Source organism: Mobula hypostoma, chromosome 3 (genome assembly GCF_963921235.1).
Source record: "Mobula hypostoma chromosome 3, sMobHyp1.1, whole genome shotgun sequence".
Lineage (NCBI taxonomy): Eukaryota > Metazoa > Chordata > Chondrichthyes > Myliobatiformes > Myliobatidae > Mobula > Mobula hypostoma.
Window position 1 is genome coordinate 10,488,352 of NC_086099.1, and position 17,832 is coordinate 10,506,183.

At 41.8% G+C, this 17,832-nt stretch overlaps 1 protein-coding gene across 6 annotated transcripts in view; it reads left to right on the top strand.

Moving 5' to 3' along the window:
- rab27b (RAB27B, member RAS oncogene family) overlaps positions 1–17,832 on the top strand; it is a 196,042-nt gene that overhangs the window by 140,846 nt on the left and 37,364 nt on the right. For all 6 annotated transcript variants that reach the window (XM_063042637.1, XM_063042635.1, XM_063042634.1 and 3 more), the window contains exon 2: positions 555–726. In XM_063042637.1, the coding sequence (XP_062898707.1) occupies positions 574–726 (153 nt within the window). In that variant the 5' untranslated portion in view covers positions 555–573. The remainder of the gene's footprint in view (positions 1–554; positions 727–17,832) is intronic.

Below are 17,832 nucleotides of genomic sequence, written 5' to 3' on the forward strand. Positions count from 1 at the left end.
AGAATTAGCCCATCTGGCCCACCTGCCATTCCATCATGGTGATCCATTTTCCCTCCCAGCCCCAATCTTCAGTCTTCCCCCATGTCATCTTGAATGTTACAATGAAAATGAAGATTTAGAGGATGCAAAGGCATTGTATGAAGGCAGTCCATTATCTGCACCAGGTCCCTGCACTGATTTTGTTCATTTACAGTAAATCAAAAGAACATGGCGAATGAATTCTTTTGTCAATAACTATTAGAAACTGATACACAGTTTTACAGAACTGTAGAGGTATTGGCAGCATTTTAATTTGTTTTCTATTTTATTTAAATACAGAAATTGTTTCTCAGACAGTAGTTCATCATTTTTTAAAAACTCTTTCCATGGAGCTTCAGCTAATTTTGGCAGCTGTTTAATTGGGCCAAAATGTACTGGTCCTGATGTGTCCCTATGAATCAAATCCATCGTATTTATTAATGAATATAAGGATGAATGCTAAAAAATGAATGTGCTGTCTTGCATTGAAGTATTCTGTTTATCAACACCAATACTTTCCGATTTGCTCTTTACAGGATTAACGAGGCTAGCACTATGACTGATGGGGACTACGATTATCTGATCAAGCTTCTAGCTCTTGGAGATACGGGAGTTGGCAAAACCACCTTTCTCTATCAGTACACAGACAATAAATTCAACCCCAAGTTTGTCACCACAGTTGGGATTGACTTCCGGGAAAAGAGACTGGTAAGTAATTGCTTATTTTCCCACTGTTCCAGGTGTAATCAAATATCTGAAATGCTTAGGAATAGAAGTGTTAACGATTTTGAATTTTTTTGGCTCTTGGAATATATAGTGCCTAGAAAAAGTATTCACACCCACCTCCATGAAAACAAATCTCTACAAAGTGTTCTATATTTGTGATTAATTTAGATCACTTTGTAAAGCCCCATTTTTACTTTAGCACGATAAGCCTTTTTCTGTTGATCAGTGTCAAAGAAAGCCAAATTAAAGTCACTGTGATTCAATGTTGTGAAACAAAAAAAACGTGAAAACTTTCAAGGGGAGTGAATAGTTTTTAATGGGCACTATATAATGAGATAGCTTGGGGTCGCTATCATTTCTGTCTCTGAATTTATGTGCTACCGGTATGCAGTCTTTCTCTTACACTTGTTCGTCACACATACAGAATGTACTGATGCAGCTGTTCAGTGTGTTAGACTCTCATCGGCAATGATCTTGGCAAACTCATCACTAAATTTCTCTGTGCATCATCACCAGCAGTCGGTTTATCGTCACAAAAATTAATGCCGTGCCTTTTCTTAAATTTCTGCAACCGTCCTGCTGAACATCCACAATTACTTTCAATTTTCATTTCATCATGATAGATGTTTGCTTGTTGCATGATAAGCATACCATTATGTGGCATGCGTTCACTCTGACACTGATGAATCCACTCTTTCAATACACGATCGAGACCTTCATTTCACTTTATGCCTGGGAACTTTTCCAGCACCTTGTGGAATTTTCCATTTGTGATCTCAACAAAATTTCGGATTTTGAATGTTTTCTGATTTTGGAATTTCTGTTAAGGAATACTCAACCTGAAATGTCAAAATCTAGATTAAAGAAGGAAGATGCAACTAAATATACTTGAGGGGTCATGGTAGCGTAACGGTTAACATCACGCTATTACAGCTCAGGGCATCGAAGTTCTGAGTTCAATTCCGATATCCTCTGTAAGGAGTTTGTACGTCTTTCTATATGCAAATGAGTTTCTTTCAGGTGCACTGATTTCCTCCCACAGTCCAAAGACCTACCGGTTTGTAGGTTAATTGGTCGTTATAAATTGCCCCACGATTAAGCTAGGGTTAAATAGGTGCATAACTGTGCAAGGCAGCTCGTTGGGCTGGAAGGGCCTGTTCTGTGCAGTATCAGTAAATAACAAAAAAAAGCTATATTTTGATTTTATTATAAGATCGTCAACTAATTAGACAGTACACAGACAGATCAAAACCACACTAAAAAGTGGTCCAAGAACCACTGCTTATAAAAATGGAGGAAACAGAATCAATCAGGTTTTTCAACCGGGTTAAAGATAAAATTAAAGATGATCTTTATTTGTCATATGTACATCAAAACATCGAATCATATGCATTGTTTGCATTAATGACCAACACAGACCGAGGATGTGCTGGGGGCAGTCTGCAAGTGTCACCATGATTCCAGCACTAACATGCTCACACCTCACTAACACTAACCCGTATGTCTTTGGAATGTGGGAGGAAACTAGAGCACCCGGAGGAAGTCATGCTGTCACAAGGAAAATGTACAAGCCCCTCACAGACAGTGGCGGGAATTGAACACAGAGCTCATTTTATAAAGCATTATGCTGACCGCTACACGACTGTGCCGGGTTAATGTCCTATTGGATAAGCAGAGGAAGAGCATTATTTCGGTTAGGTGTAATGGGTGAGGGGTGGGATTGACTAAACTGGTCTACAGGGAATCTGGTTTATTATCACTGAAATTGTGAAATTGGTTGTTGTGCGCAGCATAGCATTGCAATATATTTAAAAAATACTCTAAGTTAAAATAAGAAATAACATTCATTTTCCCAGGGCTGAACTTGGTAATACGAGAGGGCATAAGTTTAAAGTGTTGGGAGGAAAGCATAGAGGGAATGTAGGAGATAGATTTATTTACACAGAGGATGTCAGTGGAGCACGCTGCCGGGGTGGTGGTAGACACAGGTACATAAGGGGCATTTAAAAACCTCTTAGATACCACGGGAGTACCCCGGTGGCTGTGCCCCTTAACAATAGGTACTCCTGTTTGAGTACTGTTGGGGGGGACAGCTTACCCGGGGGAAGCGACAGTGGCCGTGCCTCCGGCACAGAGTCTGGCCCTGTAGCTCAGAAGGGTAGGGCAAGGAAGAGGAGGGCAGTTGTGATAGGGGACTCGACAGTAAGGGGGTCAGATAGGCGATTCTGTGGACGCAGTCCAGAGACCCGGATGGTAGTTTGCCTCCCTGGTGCCAGGGTCCGGGATATTTCTGATCGTGTCCAAGATATCCTGAAGTGGGAGGGTGAGGAGCCAGAGGTCGTGGTACATATAGGTACCAATGACATAGGTAGGAAAAGGGATGAGGTCCTGAAAGGAGAATATAGGGAGCTAGGAAGGGAGTTGAGAAAAAGGACCGCAAAGGTAGTAATCTCGGGATTACTGCCTGTGCCACGCGACAGTGAGAGTAGGAATGCGATGAGGTGGAGGATAAATGCGTGGCTGAGGGATTGGAGCAGGGGGCAGGGATTCAAGTTTTTGGATCATTGGGACCTCTTTTGGTGCAGGCGTGACCTGTACAAAAAGGACGGGTTACACTTGAATCCTAGGGGGACCAATATCCTGGCAGGGAGATTAGCGGGGACTACTGAGGTGACTTTAAACTAGAATGGTTGGGGGGTGGGAATCAAATTAAAGAGGCTAGGCGTGAGGAGGTTAGTTCACAACAGAGGGATGGGAACCAGTGCAGAGAGACAGAGGGGTGTAAAGTGAGGGTAGAAGCAAAAAGTACAAAGGAGAAAAGTAAAAGTGGCAGGCCGACAAATCCAGGGCAAGATTTAAAAAGGGCCACTTTTCAACCTAATTGTATAAGGGCTAAGAGAGTTGTAAAAGAGCGCCTGAAGGCTTTATGTGTCAATGCAAGGAGCATTCGTAATAAGGTGGATGAATTGAAAGTGCAGATTGTTATTAATGATTATGATATAGTTGGGATCACAGAGACATGGCTCCAGGGTGACCAGGGATGGGAGCTCAACGTTCAGGGATATTCAATATTCAGGAGGGATATAGACATGAAGGAAGGGGAGGTGGGGTGGCGTTGCTGGTTAAAGATGAGATTAATGCAATAGAAAGGAAGGACATAAGCCGGGAAGATGTGGAATTGATATGGGTAGAGCTGCGTAACACCAAGGGGCAGAAGACGCTGGTGGGAGTTGTGTACAGGCCACCTAACAGTAGTAGTGAGGTCGGAGATGGTATTAAACAGGAAATTAGAAATGTGTGCAATAAAGGAACAGCAGTTATAATGGGTGACTTCAATCTACATGTAGACTGGGTGAACCAAATTGGTAAAGGTGCTGAGGAAGAGGATTTCTTGGAATGTATGCGGAATGGTTTTTTGAACCAACATGTCGAGGAACCAACTAGAGAGCAGGCTATTCTGGACTGGGTTTAGAGCAATGAGGAAGGGTTAATTAGCGATCTTGTCGTGAGAGGCCCCTTGGGTAAGAGTGACCATAATATGGTGGAATTCTTCATTAAGATGGAGAGTGACATAGTTAATTCAGAAACAAAGGTTCTGAACTTAAAGAGGGGTAACTTTGAAGGTATGAGACGTGAATTAGCTAAGATAGACTGGCAAATGACACTTAAAGGATTGACGGTGGATATGCAATGGCAAGCATTTAAAGGTTGCATGGATGAACTACAACAATTGTTCATCCCAGTTTGGCAAAAGAATAAATCAAGGAAGGTAGTGCACCCGTGGCTGACAAGAGAAATTAGGGATAGTATCAATTCCAAAGAAGAAGCATACAAATTAGCCAGAAAAAGTGGCTCACCTGAGGACTGGGAGAAATTCAGAGTTCAGCAGAGGAGGACAAAGGGCTTAATTAGGAAGGCGAAAAAGGATTATGAGAGAAAACTGGCAGGGAACATAAAAACTGACTGTAAAAGCTTTTATAGATATGTAAAAAGGAAAAGACTGGTAAAGACAAATGTAGGTCCCCTACAGACAGAAACAGGTGAATTGATTATGGGGAGCAAGGACATGGCAGACCAATTGAATAATTACTTTGGTTCTGTCTTCACTAAGGAGGAAATAAATAATCTTCCAGAAATAGTAGGGGACAGAGGGTCCAGTGAGATGGAGGAACTGAGCCAAATACATGTTAGTAGGGAAGTGGTGTTAGGTAAATTGAAGGGATTGAAGGCAGATAAATCCCCAGGGCCAGATGGTCTGCATCCTAGAGTGCTTAAGGAAGTAGCCCAAGAAATAGTGGATGCATTAGTGATCATTTTTTAAAACTCGTTAGATTCTGGACTAGTTCCTGAGGATTGGAGGGTGGCTAATGTAACCCCACTTTTTAAAAAAGGAGGGAGAGAGAAACCGGGGAATTATAGACCGGTTAGCCTAACGTCGGTGGTGGGGAAACTGCTGGAGTCAGTTGTCAAGGATGTGATAACAGCACATTTGGAAAGCGGTGAAATGATCGGACAAAGTCAGCATGGATTTGTGAAAGGAAAATCATGTCTGACGAATCTCATAGAATTTTTTGAGGGTGTAACTAGTAGAGTGGATAGGGGAGAACCAGTGGATGTGGTATATTTGGATTTTCAAAAGGCTTTTGACAAGGTCCCACACAGGAGATTAGTGTGCAAACGTAAAGCACACAGTATTGGGGGTAAGGTATTGGTGTGGGTGGAGAATTGGTTAGCAGATAGGAAGAAAAGAGTGGGAATAAACGGGACCTTTTCAGAATGGCAGGCGGTGACTAGTGGGGTACCGCAAGGCTCAGTGCTGGGACCCCAGTTATTTACAATATATATTAATGACTTGGATGAGGGAATTAAATGCAGCATCTCCAAGTTTGCGGATGACACGAAGCTGGGTGGCAGTGTTAGCAGTGAGGAGGATGCTAAGAGGATGCAGGGTGACTTGGATAGGTTGGGTGAGTGGGCAAATTCATGGCAGATGCAATTTAATGTGGATAAATGTGAAGTTATCCACTTTGGTGGCAAAAATAGGAAAACAGATTATTATCTGAATGGTGGCCGATTAGGAAAAGGGGAGGTGCAACGAGACCTGGGTGTCATCATACATCAGTCATTGAAAGTGGGCATGCAGGTACAGCAGGCGGTGAAAAAGGCGAATGGTATGCTGGCATTTATAGCGAGAGGATTCGAGTACAGGAGCAGGGAGGTACTACTGCAGTTGTACAAGGCCTTGGTGAGACCACACCTGGAGTATTGTGTGCAGTTTTGGTCCCATAATCTGAGGAAAGACATCTTTGCCATAGAGGGAGTACAAAGAAGGTTCACCAGATTGATTCCTGGGATGGCGGGACTTTCATATGAAGAAAGACTGGATGAATTGGGCTTGTACTCGTTGGAATTTAGAAGATTGAGGGGGGATCTGATTGAAACGTATAAGATCCTAAAGGGATTGGACAGGCTAGATGCAGGAAGATTGTTCCCGATGTTGGGGAAGTCCAGAACGAGGGGTCACAGTTTGAGGATAGAGGGGAAGCCTTTTAGGACCGAGATTAGGAAAAGCTTCTTCACACAGAGAGTGGTGAATCTGTGGAATTCTCTGCCACAGGAAACTGTTGAGGCCAGTTCATTGGCTATATTTAAGAGGGAGTTAGATATGGCCCTTGTGGCTACGGGGGTCAGGGGGTATGGAGGGAAGGCTGGGGCGGGGTTCTGAGTTGGATGATCAGCCATGATCATAATAAATGGCGGTACAGGCTCGAAGGGCCGAATGGCCTTCTCCTGCACCTATTTTCTATGTTTCTATCGGCACATGGATGAAAGAAATTAGGAAGGGCTATGTGGGAGGGAAGGGTGAGAGTACTCTTAAAGTAGTTAACAAGTTTGGCAAAATATTGTGGGCAGAATGGCTTATACAGTTTTTCTTTGATAATTAGCAGTGTACAGAAAGATGGTTCAACACTCGCTGCTTATAAAATTGGACAAGAAAGAAAAAAAGATGAGAGTCTTAACAATCAGTGAATGGCCACAGTTGGTAGTTAGACTCTTATTGGAAATAGACCATAAGACAATTAGACCATTCAGGCCATCGAGTTTGCTGAGCCATTCCATCATGGTTGATTTACTATCCCTCTCAACCCCATTCTCCAGCCTTCTCCTCATAACCTTTGACACCCTGACTAATCAAGAACTTATCAACCGTCTCTTTAAATATACTCGATGATTTGGCCTCCACAGCCATCACCGGCAATGAATTCCACAGATTCACTATCCTCTGGATAAAGAAATTCCTCCTTCTCTCTGTTTTAAATTGATACCCCTCTGTTCGTGAGTCTGTGCCCTCTGGTTCCAGATTCACTCATGATAGGAAACATCCTCTCCACATCCACTCTATCAAGGCCTCTCAATATTTGAAAGCTTTCAAAGAGGTCACCCCTCATTCTTCTGAACTCCAGTGAGCACATGCCCAGAGCCAGCAAATGCTCTTCTTATGTTAACCCTTCCATTCCCAGAATCATTCTCATGAACTCTCTCTTACCCCCTCCAATGCTAGCACATCTTTTCTTAGGTGAATGTGCCGCTTTCAGTCCCCGAGTGTTGCCATGCTTCCAACGCCAACGTAGCATGCCCACAACTTACTAATCCTAATTCTTTCATCTTTGGACTGTGGGAGGAAGCTGCGGCACTTGGAGTAAACCCATGCAATCATGGGGAGAATGTACAAACTCTTTCCAGGTGGAAATTGAATCCTGATCTTGCAGCTGGTGCTGTAAAGTGTCACTTAAAATGCTATGCTACATTGCTACCCTTAACTGGACAGTCTAGCACCTGGTAAAAATATTGTGTTGTTAAAGAAATTATGAGACCATAAGATACAGGAGCGGAATTAGGCCATTTGACCCAATATATCTGTTCTGCCATTTCGTCATGGCTGATCCATTTTCCTCTGAACCCCAATCTCCTGCCTTCTTCCAGTATCCCTTCGTACCCCGACTAATGAAGAATCTGTCAGCATCCACCTTAAATATACCCAATGACCTGGCCTCCACGACTGCAATGTGGCAACATATTCCATAGATTCACTACTCTCTGGCTAAAGAAATTCCTTCTCATCTCTGTTCTAAATGGACATCCCTGTTTTCTGAGGCTGTCTTAAACTTTGGTCTTAGACTCCCCCACCATAGCAAACATTTCCAAATCTACTCTATCAAGGCCTTTCAGTATTTGATATATTTCAATGAGATTCCCCTCATTCTTCTGAATTCCAGTGAGTACAGGCCCAGAGCCAACAAGCACTCCTCATATGATAAGCCTTTCAATCCCAGAATCATTTTTTGTGAACCTTCTTTGAAACCTCTGCAATGTCAGCACATCCTTTCTTAGATAATGGGCCACAAACTATTCACAATATTCCAAATATATTTGGAGTATATAAGTATATAAAGGGTAAAAGAGAATCGAGGGTAGATATAGGACCAATACAAAGTGATGCTGGAGATATTGTAATGAGAGATGCAGAGATGGCAGAGGAACTGAATGTGTATTTTGCATCAGTCTTCACAGTGGAAGATATCTGCAGTATACTGGACATTCAAGTGTGTCAGGGAAGTGAAGTAAGTGCAGTGAAAATTACAACTGAGAAGCTTAATGGTCTGAGGGTGGATAAATCTCCTGGACCTGATGGAATGCACCCTTGGGTTCTGAAGGGAGTAGCTGGAGAGATTGCGAAGGCATCAACAATGAACTTTCAAGAATCGGTAGATTCTGTCAATGTACCAGATGACTGGAAAATTGCAAATATTACTCTGCTATTTAAGAAGGGTGGGAGGCAGCAGAGAGGAAACTGTATTTCTGTTAGCCTGACATCAGTGGTTGGGAAGTTGTTGGAATTGATTGTTAGGGATGAGATTACGGAGTAACTGGAGGCACCTGACAAAAGAGGCTAAAGCCATCATGTTTTCCTGAAAGGAAGATCCTGCCTGACTAACCTACTGCAATTTTTTGAGGAAATTACAAGCAGGGTAGACAAAGGAGATGTAGTAGATGTGGTGTACTCGGATTTTCAGAAGGCCTTTGACAAGGTGCCGCACATGAGGCTGCTTAGCAAGGTAATAGCCCATTACAGGGAAGTTACTAACATGGGTGGAATATTGGCTGATTGGCAGAAAACAGAGAGTGAGAATAAAAGGATCCTATTCTGGATGGCTGCTGGTTACCAGTGGAGTTCCACAAGGGTCGGTGTTGGGACTGCTGCTTTTTATGATGTATGTCAATGATTTGGACTATGGGATTTGCCGATGATACAAAGATAGGTGTAGGAGTGGGTAGTGTTGAGGAAACAGAGAGCCTGCAGAGAGACTTAGATAGTTTAAGGGAATGGGCAAAGAAGTGGCAAATGAAATACAACGTTGGAAAGTGTATGGGGTGCACTTTGGTGGAAGAAATAAAAGGGCAGACTATTATTTAGATGGGGAGAGAATTAAAAATGCAGAGATACAATGGGACTTGGGAGACCTTATGCAAGATACTCCAAAGGTTAACCTCTAGATTGAGTCGGTTATGAAGAAGGCAAATGCAATGCTGGTATTCATTTCTAGAGGTATAGAATATAAGAGTAGGGATGTGACGTTGAGGCTCTATAAGGCACTCGTGAGACCACAATTAGAGTATTGTGTACGGTTTGGGCTCCTTATTTTAGAGAGGATATACTGACATTGGAGAGGATTCACAGAAGATTCACAAGAATAATTCCAGGAATGAAAGGGTTACTGTATGAGGAACATCTGGACGCTCTTGGGCTGTATTCCCTGGAGTTCAGGAGAATGAGGGGGGATCTCATAGAGACATTCCGAATGTTAAAAGGCCTGATCAGGTTAGATATGGCACAGTTATTTCCAATGGTAGGGGAATCTAGGACAAGAGGGCACGACTTCAGGATTAAAGGACGTCCATTTAGAACAGAGATGTAGAGAAATTACTTTAGTTAGTGGGTGGTAAATCTGTGGAATTTGTTGCCATGAGCAGCTGTGGAGGCCAAGTCATTGAGTACATTTAAGGCAGAGGTAGATAGGTTCTTGATTAGCTAGGGCATCAAAGGGTATGGGGAGAAGGCAGGGGAGTGGGGATGACTGGAAGAATTGGATCAGCCCATGATTGAATGGCGGAGCAGACTCGATGGGCCGAATGGCCTACTTCTGCTCCTATAGCTTATGGTCTTATTGTCTTAAATGAGGCCGCACCAGCACCTTATAAAGCTTCAACATTATATGCTTGCTTTTGTATTCCAATCCTCTCGAAATGAATGCTAACATTGCATTTGCCTTCCTCACCACCAACTCAGCCTGCAAATTAACCAGCAGGTAATTGTGCACAGGGAGTCCCAAGCCCCTTTGCACATCAGATTTTTAAAATTTTCCCTCCATTTATAAAATAGTCTGTGGTGCTCAGGACTCTATCAGCTGCGGCCCTTTTACCTATTCATGGAACATGGATTATATCAATGTCATAACAGTTTGCCTAGTTATCCCTAAGAAATGGTAATAGAAGAACTTCCATCCTTCCCAAATTTGCAACGCAAATCTTGCTGTCCCATAATTCTTCGCATAGATGGCCTCAGATATTTCAGAACAGTTTTGAGAGAGGTGCTGTGATGGATGAGCTCCACTATTGCTTCTATATTCAATACACAAGCCAGGGTAAAATGATATGGAGAGCAAGCTGTTGCCCATGCAGCCGGCTCCCCCTCTCCACGCAGCTGATGAGTTCAAGGAAACGGCAGAGACCAATACAGTTTGGCACCAGCGGCATCACAGAAGTTGCCATTCAGCATTGGACTCAACATTGGATTTCCTGAGGCGATCCAGCTCCAGGTTCTTCGTCAGGGTTTACTCCCGGAGCCTTTCCCGTGAGTGGGTACAGCTGCAAGGCAGCAGAGGTTTGAGATCAGAGTTTTCCCTCTCCTCAATGAGCTGCCAACCATATGCCGATGAACCCCATTTGCCCAAAGCCAGTGGTTTTAAGGTGCAGCTGGTTTTAAAGCCCCCAGTAGCCCACCTTTGCCCCCTTCTCCAGTCAGTAGAAATGGTTCCATTGGGCTTAGTAGCTAAACCACATGTGAAGGCCGGGAGCTGCTCTTGCTTATCAGAGGTTATTTGAGATGCATTCCATTGGGAGCATTTAATAGATAGTGGGAGCTTATCCTCATTACTCCCTTGGCTTATGACAACCTTAAAGTACATCAGTATGGTTATTTTAAAATATGAATGTAAAGTGAGACATTTTCCTGTCCCAGTTTACATAAAGCTCCCAGAAGAGAATGTGATGTAGTGTAGATGTCTAAACCTGGAAAACCATGAAAAATCTGACGTTACCCATGGTGAATTTTATCGTAAGGTGTTCGCAACCATTACACACTGCATGAAGTTTGTTCTATTCACAATCCACGTGAGCTTTATATTAGCACAGGCATTTGCCCTGCTATAAGGCTGTACTGAAAATTAACTTTTAATTATTAATAACCCAGTTGTTATACTCTTGGCTGGACCTCTTCAATTGAATTAACGTTTAATTGTCATTCTACCATACATGAATACTCACGAATACAGCCAAACGAGGCTGTGTTTACTCCAGGCCCAGGTGCAGAACAGTCACGCAGCACAAAGCACATACGAGATAGCAAGTGCATAAAGATTTCATTAAGATACAGCCGTGCAATAAAAAAAGTCCTGACCCGTGTCGCAGAAATATGCAGACAACCACAACAGGGCTTGTCTTCTGCCAAGCAAACACTGGTGGGGGGGGGGGGGGGGGGCGGCACCAACTCCAGCCTGAATACTGCGCCACAACGCCCCTGGTCAAATATAATACCGCTTGTTTTCTGCCGAACAATTACTGGGGAGGGGTCTGCACCAACTACAGTCCAGATGCTGTATGACAAGTTGGACTTTTGACCTCACAATCTAACTTGTTATGGTTTTGCACTTTATTGTTTACCTGCACTGCACGTTTCCACTTTATTCTGAATTCTGTTCTTGTTTTACCTTATTCTAGCTCAATGCACAGTGTAATGAATTGATCTGGAAGGACCTATTCCGTGCTACATCTAAATAAATGAATGAATGAATAAATCAATAAGTAAATAAAAATGCGTAAACCTACTCCAATACCAATATTAATCTAGTTTTTGATTCCCCAACCACGAGAAAAAAACCGTGGACAGAAGATACAAAAGCTTTAAAGTATATAATACTCGGCTCAAGGACAGCTTCTATCCCATCGTTATCTCGCTGTTGAATGGCTCCCCAGTATGATAAGATCAACTCTTGATCTCACAATCTACCTCGTTATGATTTTGCATTTTACTGTTCACCTCTGCCACATTTTCTCTTCCGCTTTTAGACTTGTAGCAGTTAGCGCTTTCCTTTACAGCATCAAGTAATCACAGACCGGGGACAAATTCCCACTGCTGCCTGTCAGGAGATTGAACTTTCTCCCCTTAACAGCATGGGTTTCCTCTGGATGATGGGTTTCCCCCCCAAAGACGTACAGTTGGGGTTAGTTAGCTCTGTTGGCAGCAGGAGCATGGAAGTACTTGTGGGCTGTCTAGTACAATTCTCACTGATCTGATTTGATGCAGACGATGCATCTCACTGCATGTTTTGATGTTTCAATGCATATGTGCCAAATAAAGCTAGTCTTGAAGAATAAACTCTTCTCGCGCGTTCAGCCATGTACTGGTTTTATTTCAATGGCTGCCTTCCACCAGGCGGTCCCAAAAGCCAGACAATATGCACGGTGGAAATCCACATCAAGGAGAAGAGGAGGTGTATCCATTTGGGTTACCCAGAGAAACTGGTGGGAGCAGAACATTGCATTCACAATGGCCATAGGATTGACTTTAATGGCACAAAACTACTGTGCTGCATGAATGACCTTTGGAACTGCCTAGTAAAGGAAACCATTGAAGTAAAAACTAGAGGAAAAGAAATTTAACAAAGGCAATTTTGAACGAGGTTGGAGGTGACACTGGATTCACAGCAACTCTGGCAGGGTCTGCAAGACTTGCTTCCTACAAAGCAAAATCTAATAGCATGAGTGGCAGCGATACTTCACTACCAGATGATCTCAACGCCTTCTATGCACTCTTTGAAAGGGGGAACACAACTACAGCTGTGAAGATCCCTGCTGCACCTGATGACCCTGTGATCTCTGTCTCAGAGGCCGATGTTAGGCTGTCTTTGAAGAGAGTGAACCCTCGCAAGGCAGAAGGTCCTGATGGATTGCCTGGTAAGGCTCTGAAAACTTGTGCCAACCAACTAGCAGGAGTATTCAAGGATATTTTCAACCTCTCACTGCTACAGGTGGAAGTTCCCATTTGGTTCAAAAAGGCAACAATTGTACCAGTGCCTGAGAAGAATAATGTGGGCTGCCTTAATGACTATTGCCCAGTAACACTCATATCAACAGTGATAAAATGCTTTAAGAGGTTGGTCATGACTAGACTGAACTCCTGCCTCAGCAAAGACCTGGACCCATTGCAATTTGCTTATCACCACAATAGGTCAATGGCAGATGCAATCTCAATAGCTCTCCACACAGCTTTAGACCACCTGGACAACACAAGCACCTGCATCAGGATGCAGTTCATCGACTATAGCTCAGCATTTAATACCATCATTCCCACAATCCTGATTGAGAAGTTGCAGAACCTAGGCCTCTGTACGCCCCTCTGCAATTGGATCCTTGACTTCCTAACCGGAAGACAACAACCTGTGCAGATTGATGATAACAGATCCTCCTCGCTGACAATCAACACTGGTGCACCTCAGGGGTGTGTGCTTAGCCCATTGCTCTATTCTCTATATACACATGACTGTGTGGCTAGGGATAGCTCAAATACCATCTATAAATTTGCTGATGATACAACCATTGTTGATAGAATCTCAAGTGGTGACAAGACGGCATACAGGAGTGAGATATGCAAACAAGTGGAATGATGTCACAGAGATGAAAAAGCTGATTGTGGACTTCAGGAAGGGTAAGATGAAGGAACACATACCAATCCTCATAGAGGGATCAGAAGTGGAGAGAGTGAGCAGCTTCAAGTTCCTGGGTGTCAAGATCTCTGAGGATCTAACCTGGTCCTAACATATCGACGTAGTTATAAAGAAGGCAAGACAGCAGATATACTTTATTAGGAGTTTGAAAAGATTTGGCATATCAACAAATACACTCAAAAACTTCTTTAGTTGTACTGTGGAGAGCATTCTGACAGGATGCACTGCATCACTGTCTGGTATGGAGGGGCTACTGCACAGGACTGAAAGAAGCTGCAGAGGGTTGTAAATCTAGTCAGCTCCATCTTGGGCACTAGCCTCCAAAGTACCCAGGATATCATCAGGGAACAGTGTCTCAGAAAGGCAGTGTCCATTATTAAGGACCCCCAGCACCCAGGGCATGCCCTTTTCTCACTGTTACCATCAGATAGGAGGTACAGAAGCCTGAAGGCACACACTCAGCGTTTCTGGAACAGCTTCTTCCCCTCTGTCATCTGATTTTTAAATAGATTTTGAATCTTTGGACACTATCTCACTCTTTTTTAATATACAGTATTTCTGTTTTTGTATGTTTTTTTATTTGTTCAATATACGTAATTGGTCTACTTGTTTATTTATTATTATTTTTATTTTATTTTTTTTTCTGTCTCTCTGCTAGATTATGTAATGTATTGAACTGCTGCTGCTAAATTATCAAATTTCATGTCTCATGCCGGTGATAATAAACCTGATTCTGATTCTGATGAAAATCTCGCTCTAAGTAAGAACTGGAATTCCATTGTAAACAAGGTGGGACAGCAGAAACCTGATTGGATGAGGACTAAGCAATCAGGAGGGACGGACGACAGTGGTATAAATGCCACCGGACTAGACATGCCCAGGCATCAACCCTGATGAAGGTGGCAGAGTTTGTCATCAAAACATCGGCTAAAATCAATACCTGTACCCGACTGGAAGCCTGAGAAGAGTTTATTCTTCATATAAAAGCACTAGATCCTTTTTCAAAGCTAATCTTATCTAATCTTAGATTCAGCACGGTAACAGGTCCTTCAGGCCCAAAGAGCCAGCGACACCCATGTGAACAATTAACTTACTAACCTGTACCTGTTTGGAATGTGGGAGAAAACCAGAAAAGTCATGGGGAAAATGTATGAATTCCTCACGGACAACATCAGAATTGAACCTAGGTCAGTGGAATAGTATGCTAATGCTACATCTAGTTAATGCCTTGTTAATGAAAGATGTCAAAGGAGAATGGCCAGACTGGTTCAGAATCAGGTTTAATATCACCAGCATACGTCGTGAAATTTGTTAACTTTGTGGCAGCAGTACAATGCGATAATAAGTAGTGGAAAAACAGAAATAAAATAGTTGTGAGATAGTGTTTATGGTTTCAATCTCCATTCAGAAATCAATTGGCAGGTGAGAAGAAGCTGTTCTTGAATCGCTGAGTGTGTGTCTTCGGGCTCTATCCAGACCTTTCATCATTTGATAGGTTTCAATGAGGTCACCTGTCATTCTATGGAATACAGGCCCAGAGCCAACAGATGTTCTTTGTAATGACAAGCCATGAACCTTCTTTGAACTCTCACCAGTTTCAGTACATCTTTTCTAAGATAACGAGTCCTAACCTGCTCACAATACTCCAAGTGAGGCCTCATCAGTGCTTTTTGAAGTTTCAGCATGACTTCCTTACTAGTCCTCTGGAAATGAATGTAAATATTTCATTTGCCTTTTTCACGACAGACTCAACCTGTAAATAAACCTTTAAGGAATCCTGCACAAGGACTCCCAAGTCCTTTTGCATCTCAGTTGTTTGTATCTTCTCTTCATTTAGTAAATAGTCAACCTTTTCCCCTTTTCTACCAAAGATGTTGCATTCCTTCTGCCATTTCTTTGCCCATTTTCCAAACCTTTTGAAGTCCTTCTGTAGCTTCTCTACTTCCTCAAAACTACCTGCCCCTCCACCCATCTTCATATTGCCGGCAAACTTTGCAACAAAGCTATCATTCAAATTATTGACATATAACCTAAAAAGAATCAGTCCCAACACAGACCCCTGTGGAACAACACTAATCACCAGCAGCCAGTCAGAAAAGACTCCTTTCTCTGACTCTTTGCCTCCTGCCAATCAGCCACTGCTTTATCCATGCTAGGATCTTTCCTGTAATACCATGGGCTCATAGCTTGTTAAGCAGCCTCATGTGTGGCACCCTGTTGAAGGCCTTCTGAAACTCCAAGTACACAACATCAACCGATTCTCCTTTGTCCATCCTGCTTGTTACTTCTTCAAAGAATTCCAACAGTTTTGTCAGGAAAGATTTTCCCTTCAGGAAATCATGCTGACTATGGCCTGTTTTATACCTATTTTATAATGTACCTCCATAACCATAGCAGAATCAATGAAAGTCCACACCAACAGTGCAGACCACCAATTTACAAAAGACAAAGTGAAAGAAAAAAGAAGTAATAATGATAATGAATACTTTGTCCCAATAGTAATATCTACAACTGGTGTCATCCCAAAGGTACTACACAATAGCATTCAACAATTAGGACTACACAACAATATCTATGTAAATCTTCAGAAAATCACAATGCTAAACACCACTAGAATAGTCCAAAAGTTCCCAGCAATTGACAAGTAAGTGTGCTTGGCTAGGCCTGTAGTTCAGGTCATACCAGCTTGAGCAGAGAAAAAAATAAACAAACAAATAATAATAAATAGGCAATAAATATCAAGAACATGAGATGAAGAGTCATTCACAGTGGAGAAATGAAAATAGAAGATTTGTCACATGATGTTGTGGACGAGGAAGCCAAGGGAAGAGATCAAATCATAGAGGGAACAATAAAAGGATTAAAAAGAGAATACTCTAGGTAAGCTGGGTCAAACAATGTTTTTGCCAAAAGCTAATGAAATTGAAATTTTAATTCAAAAAGGAAAAATTAAAAAATTTGTTTCTTGTATGTATAATTTGATTCAAGAACAGACAATTAAACAAGGAACCCATAAGTCAAAGCAAAAATGGGAAACAGATCTGAATATTAATATTGATGAAATAAATTGGTCAAGACTTTGTCTGGACAGTATAACAAATACAATAAATGTTCGACTTAGATTAGTACAATATAATTTTTTACACCAATTATATATTACACCACAAAAAATAAATAGATTAAATTCAAATATATCTGATAAATGTTTTCGGTGTAATCAAGAAATTGGTACTTTTCTACATTCTACTTGGTCTTGTTTTAAAATTCAACCCTTTTGGATAAATTTAAGAATCTTATTGGAACAAATTACTGGAATTCAACTTCCACATAACCCTGTATTATTTCTATTAGGTGATATTGAAGGGATAAAACCGAAACTTAAATTGAATAAATATCAGAAAGAATTTATAAAAATTGCATTGGCAGTAGCTAAGAAGACTATAGCAGTTACTTGGAAATCTGATTCGTATTTAAGTATGGATCGTTGGAATAATGAAATGGCTAGTTCTATTCCACTTGAAAAAATTACTTATAATTTAAGAGATAATTATGTAACATTCTTGAATATTTGGTGCCCTTATTTACAAAAGATAGGATGTCATATTTAAGTGCTCCGACAAAGAATTTGGTTACTTGGGGAAAGTAACGAATAATTATACCAAATTTATTTTGAATCCCATGGAGCATGTGGAAACCTTCCAATACCCAGGCGGCTCTTCTTTTTTTTTTCTTTTTTTCTTTTAGGTAGGACTATATATGGGGGGGGAGGGTTAAGGGGAGGGGGGTAGATTTTATCTTTTCATGTATTCTTTTTGAAAATTTAATAAAAATTATATAAAAAAAGAGAATACTCCAGTGAACTAAATGCACCTTCCCACAATCAATGTGCACAAACTAGAAAGAACATAAAGGAAAAGAAAAAAGGAAGATGACTTAAGTCCAAAAGAAGTGGAAGAGGATAATTCTTGAGAAATTAGCAAATGCCGAGACATTTACAAGAAACTAGAAGAAGAAAAAGACAGGA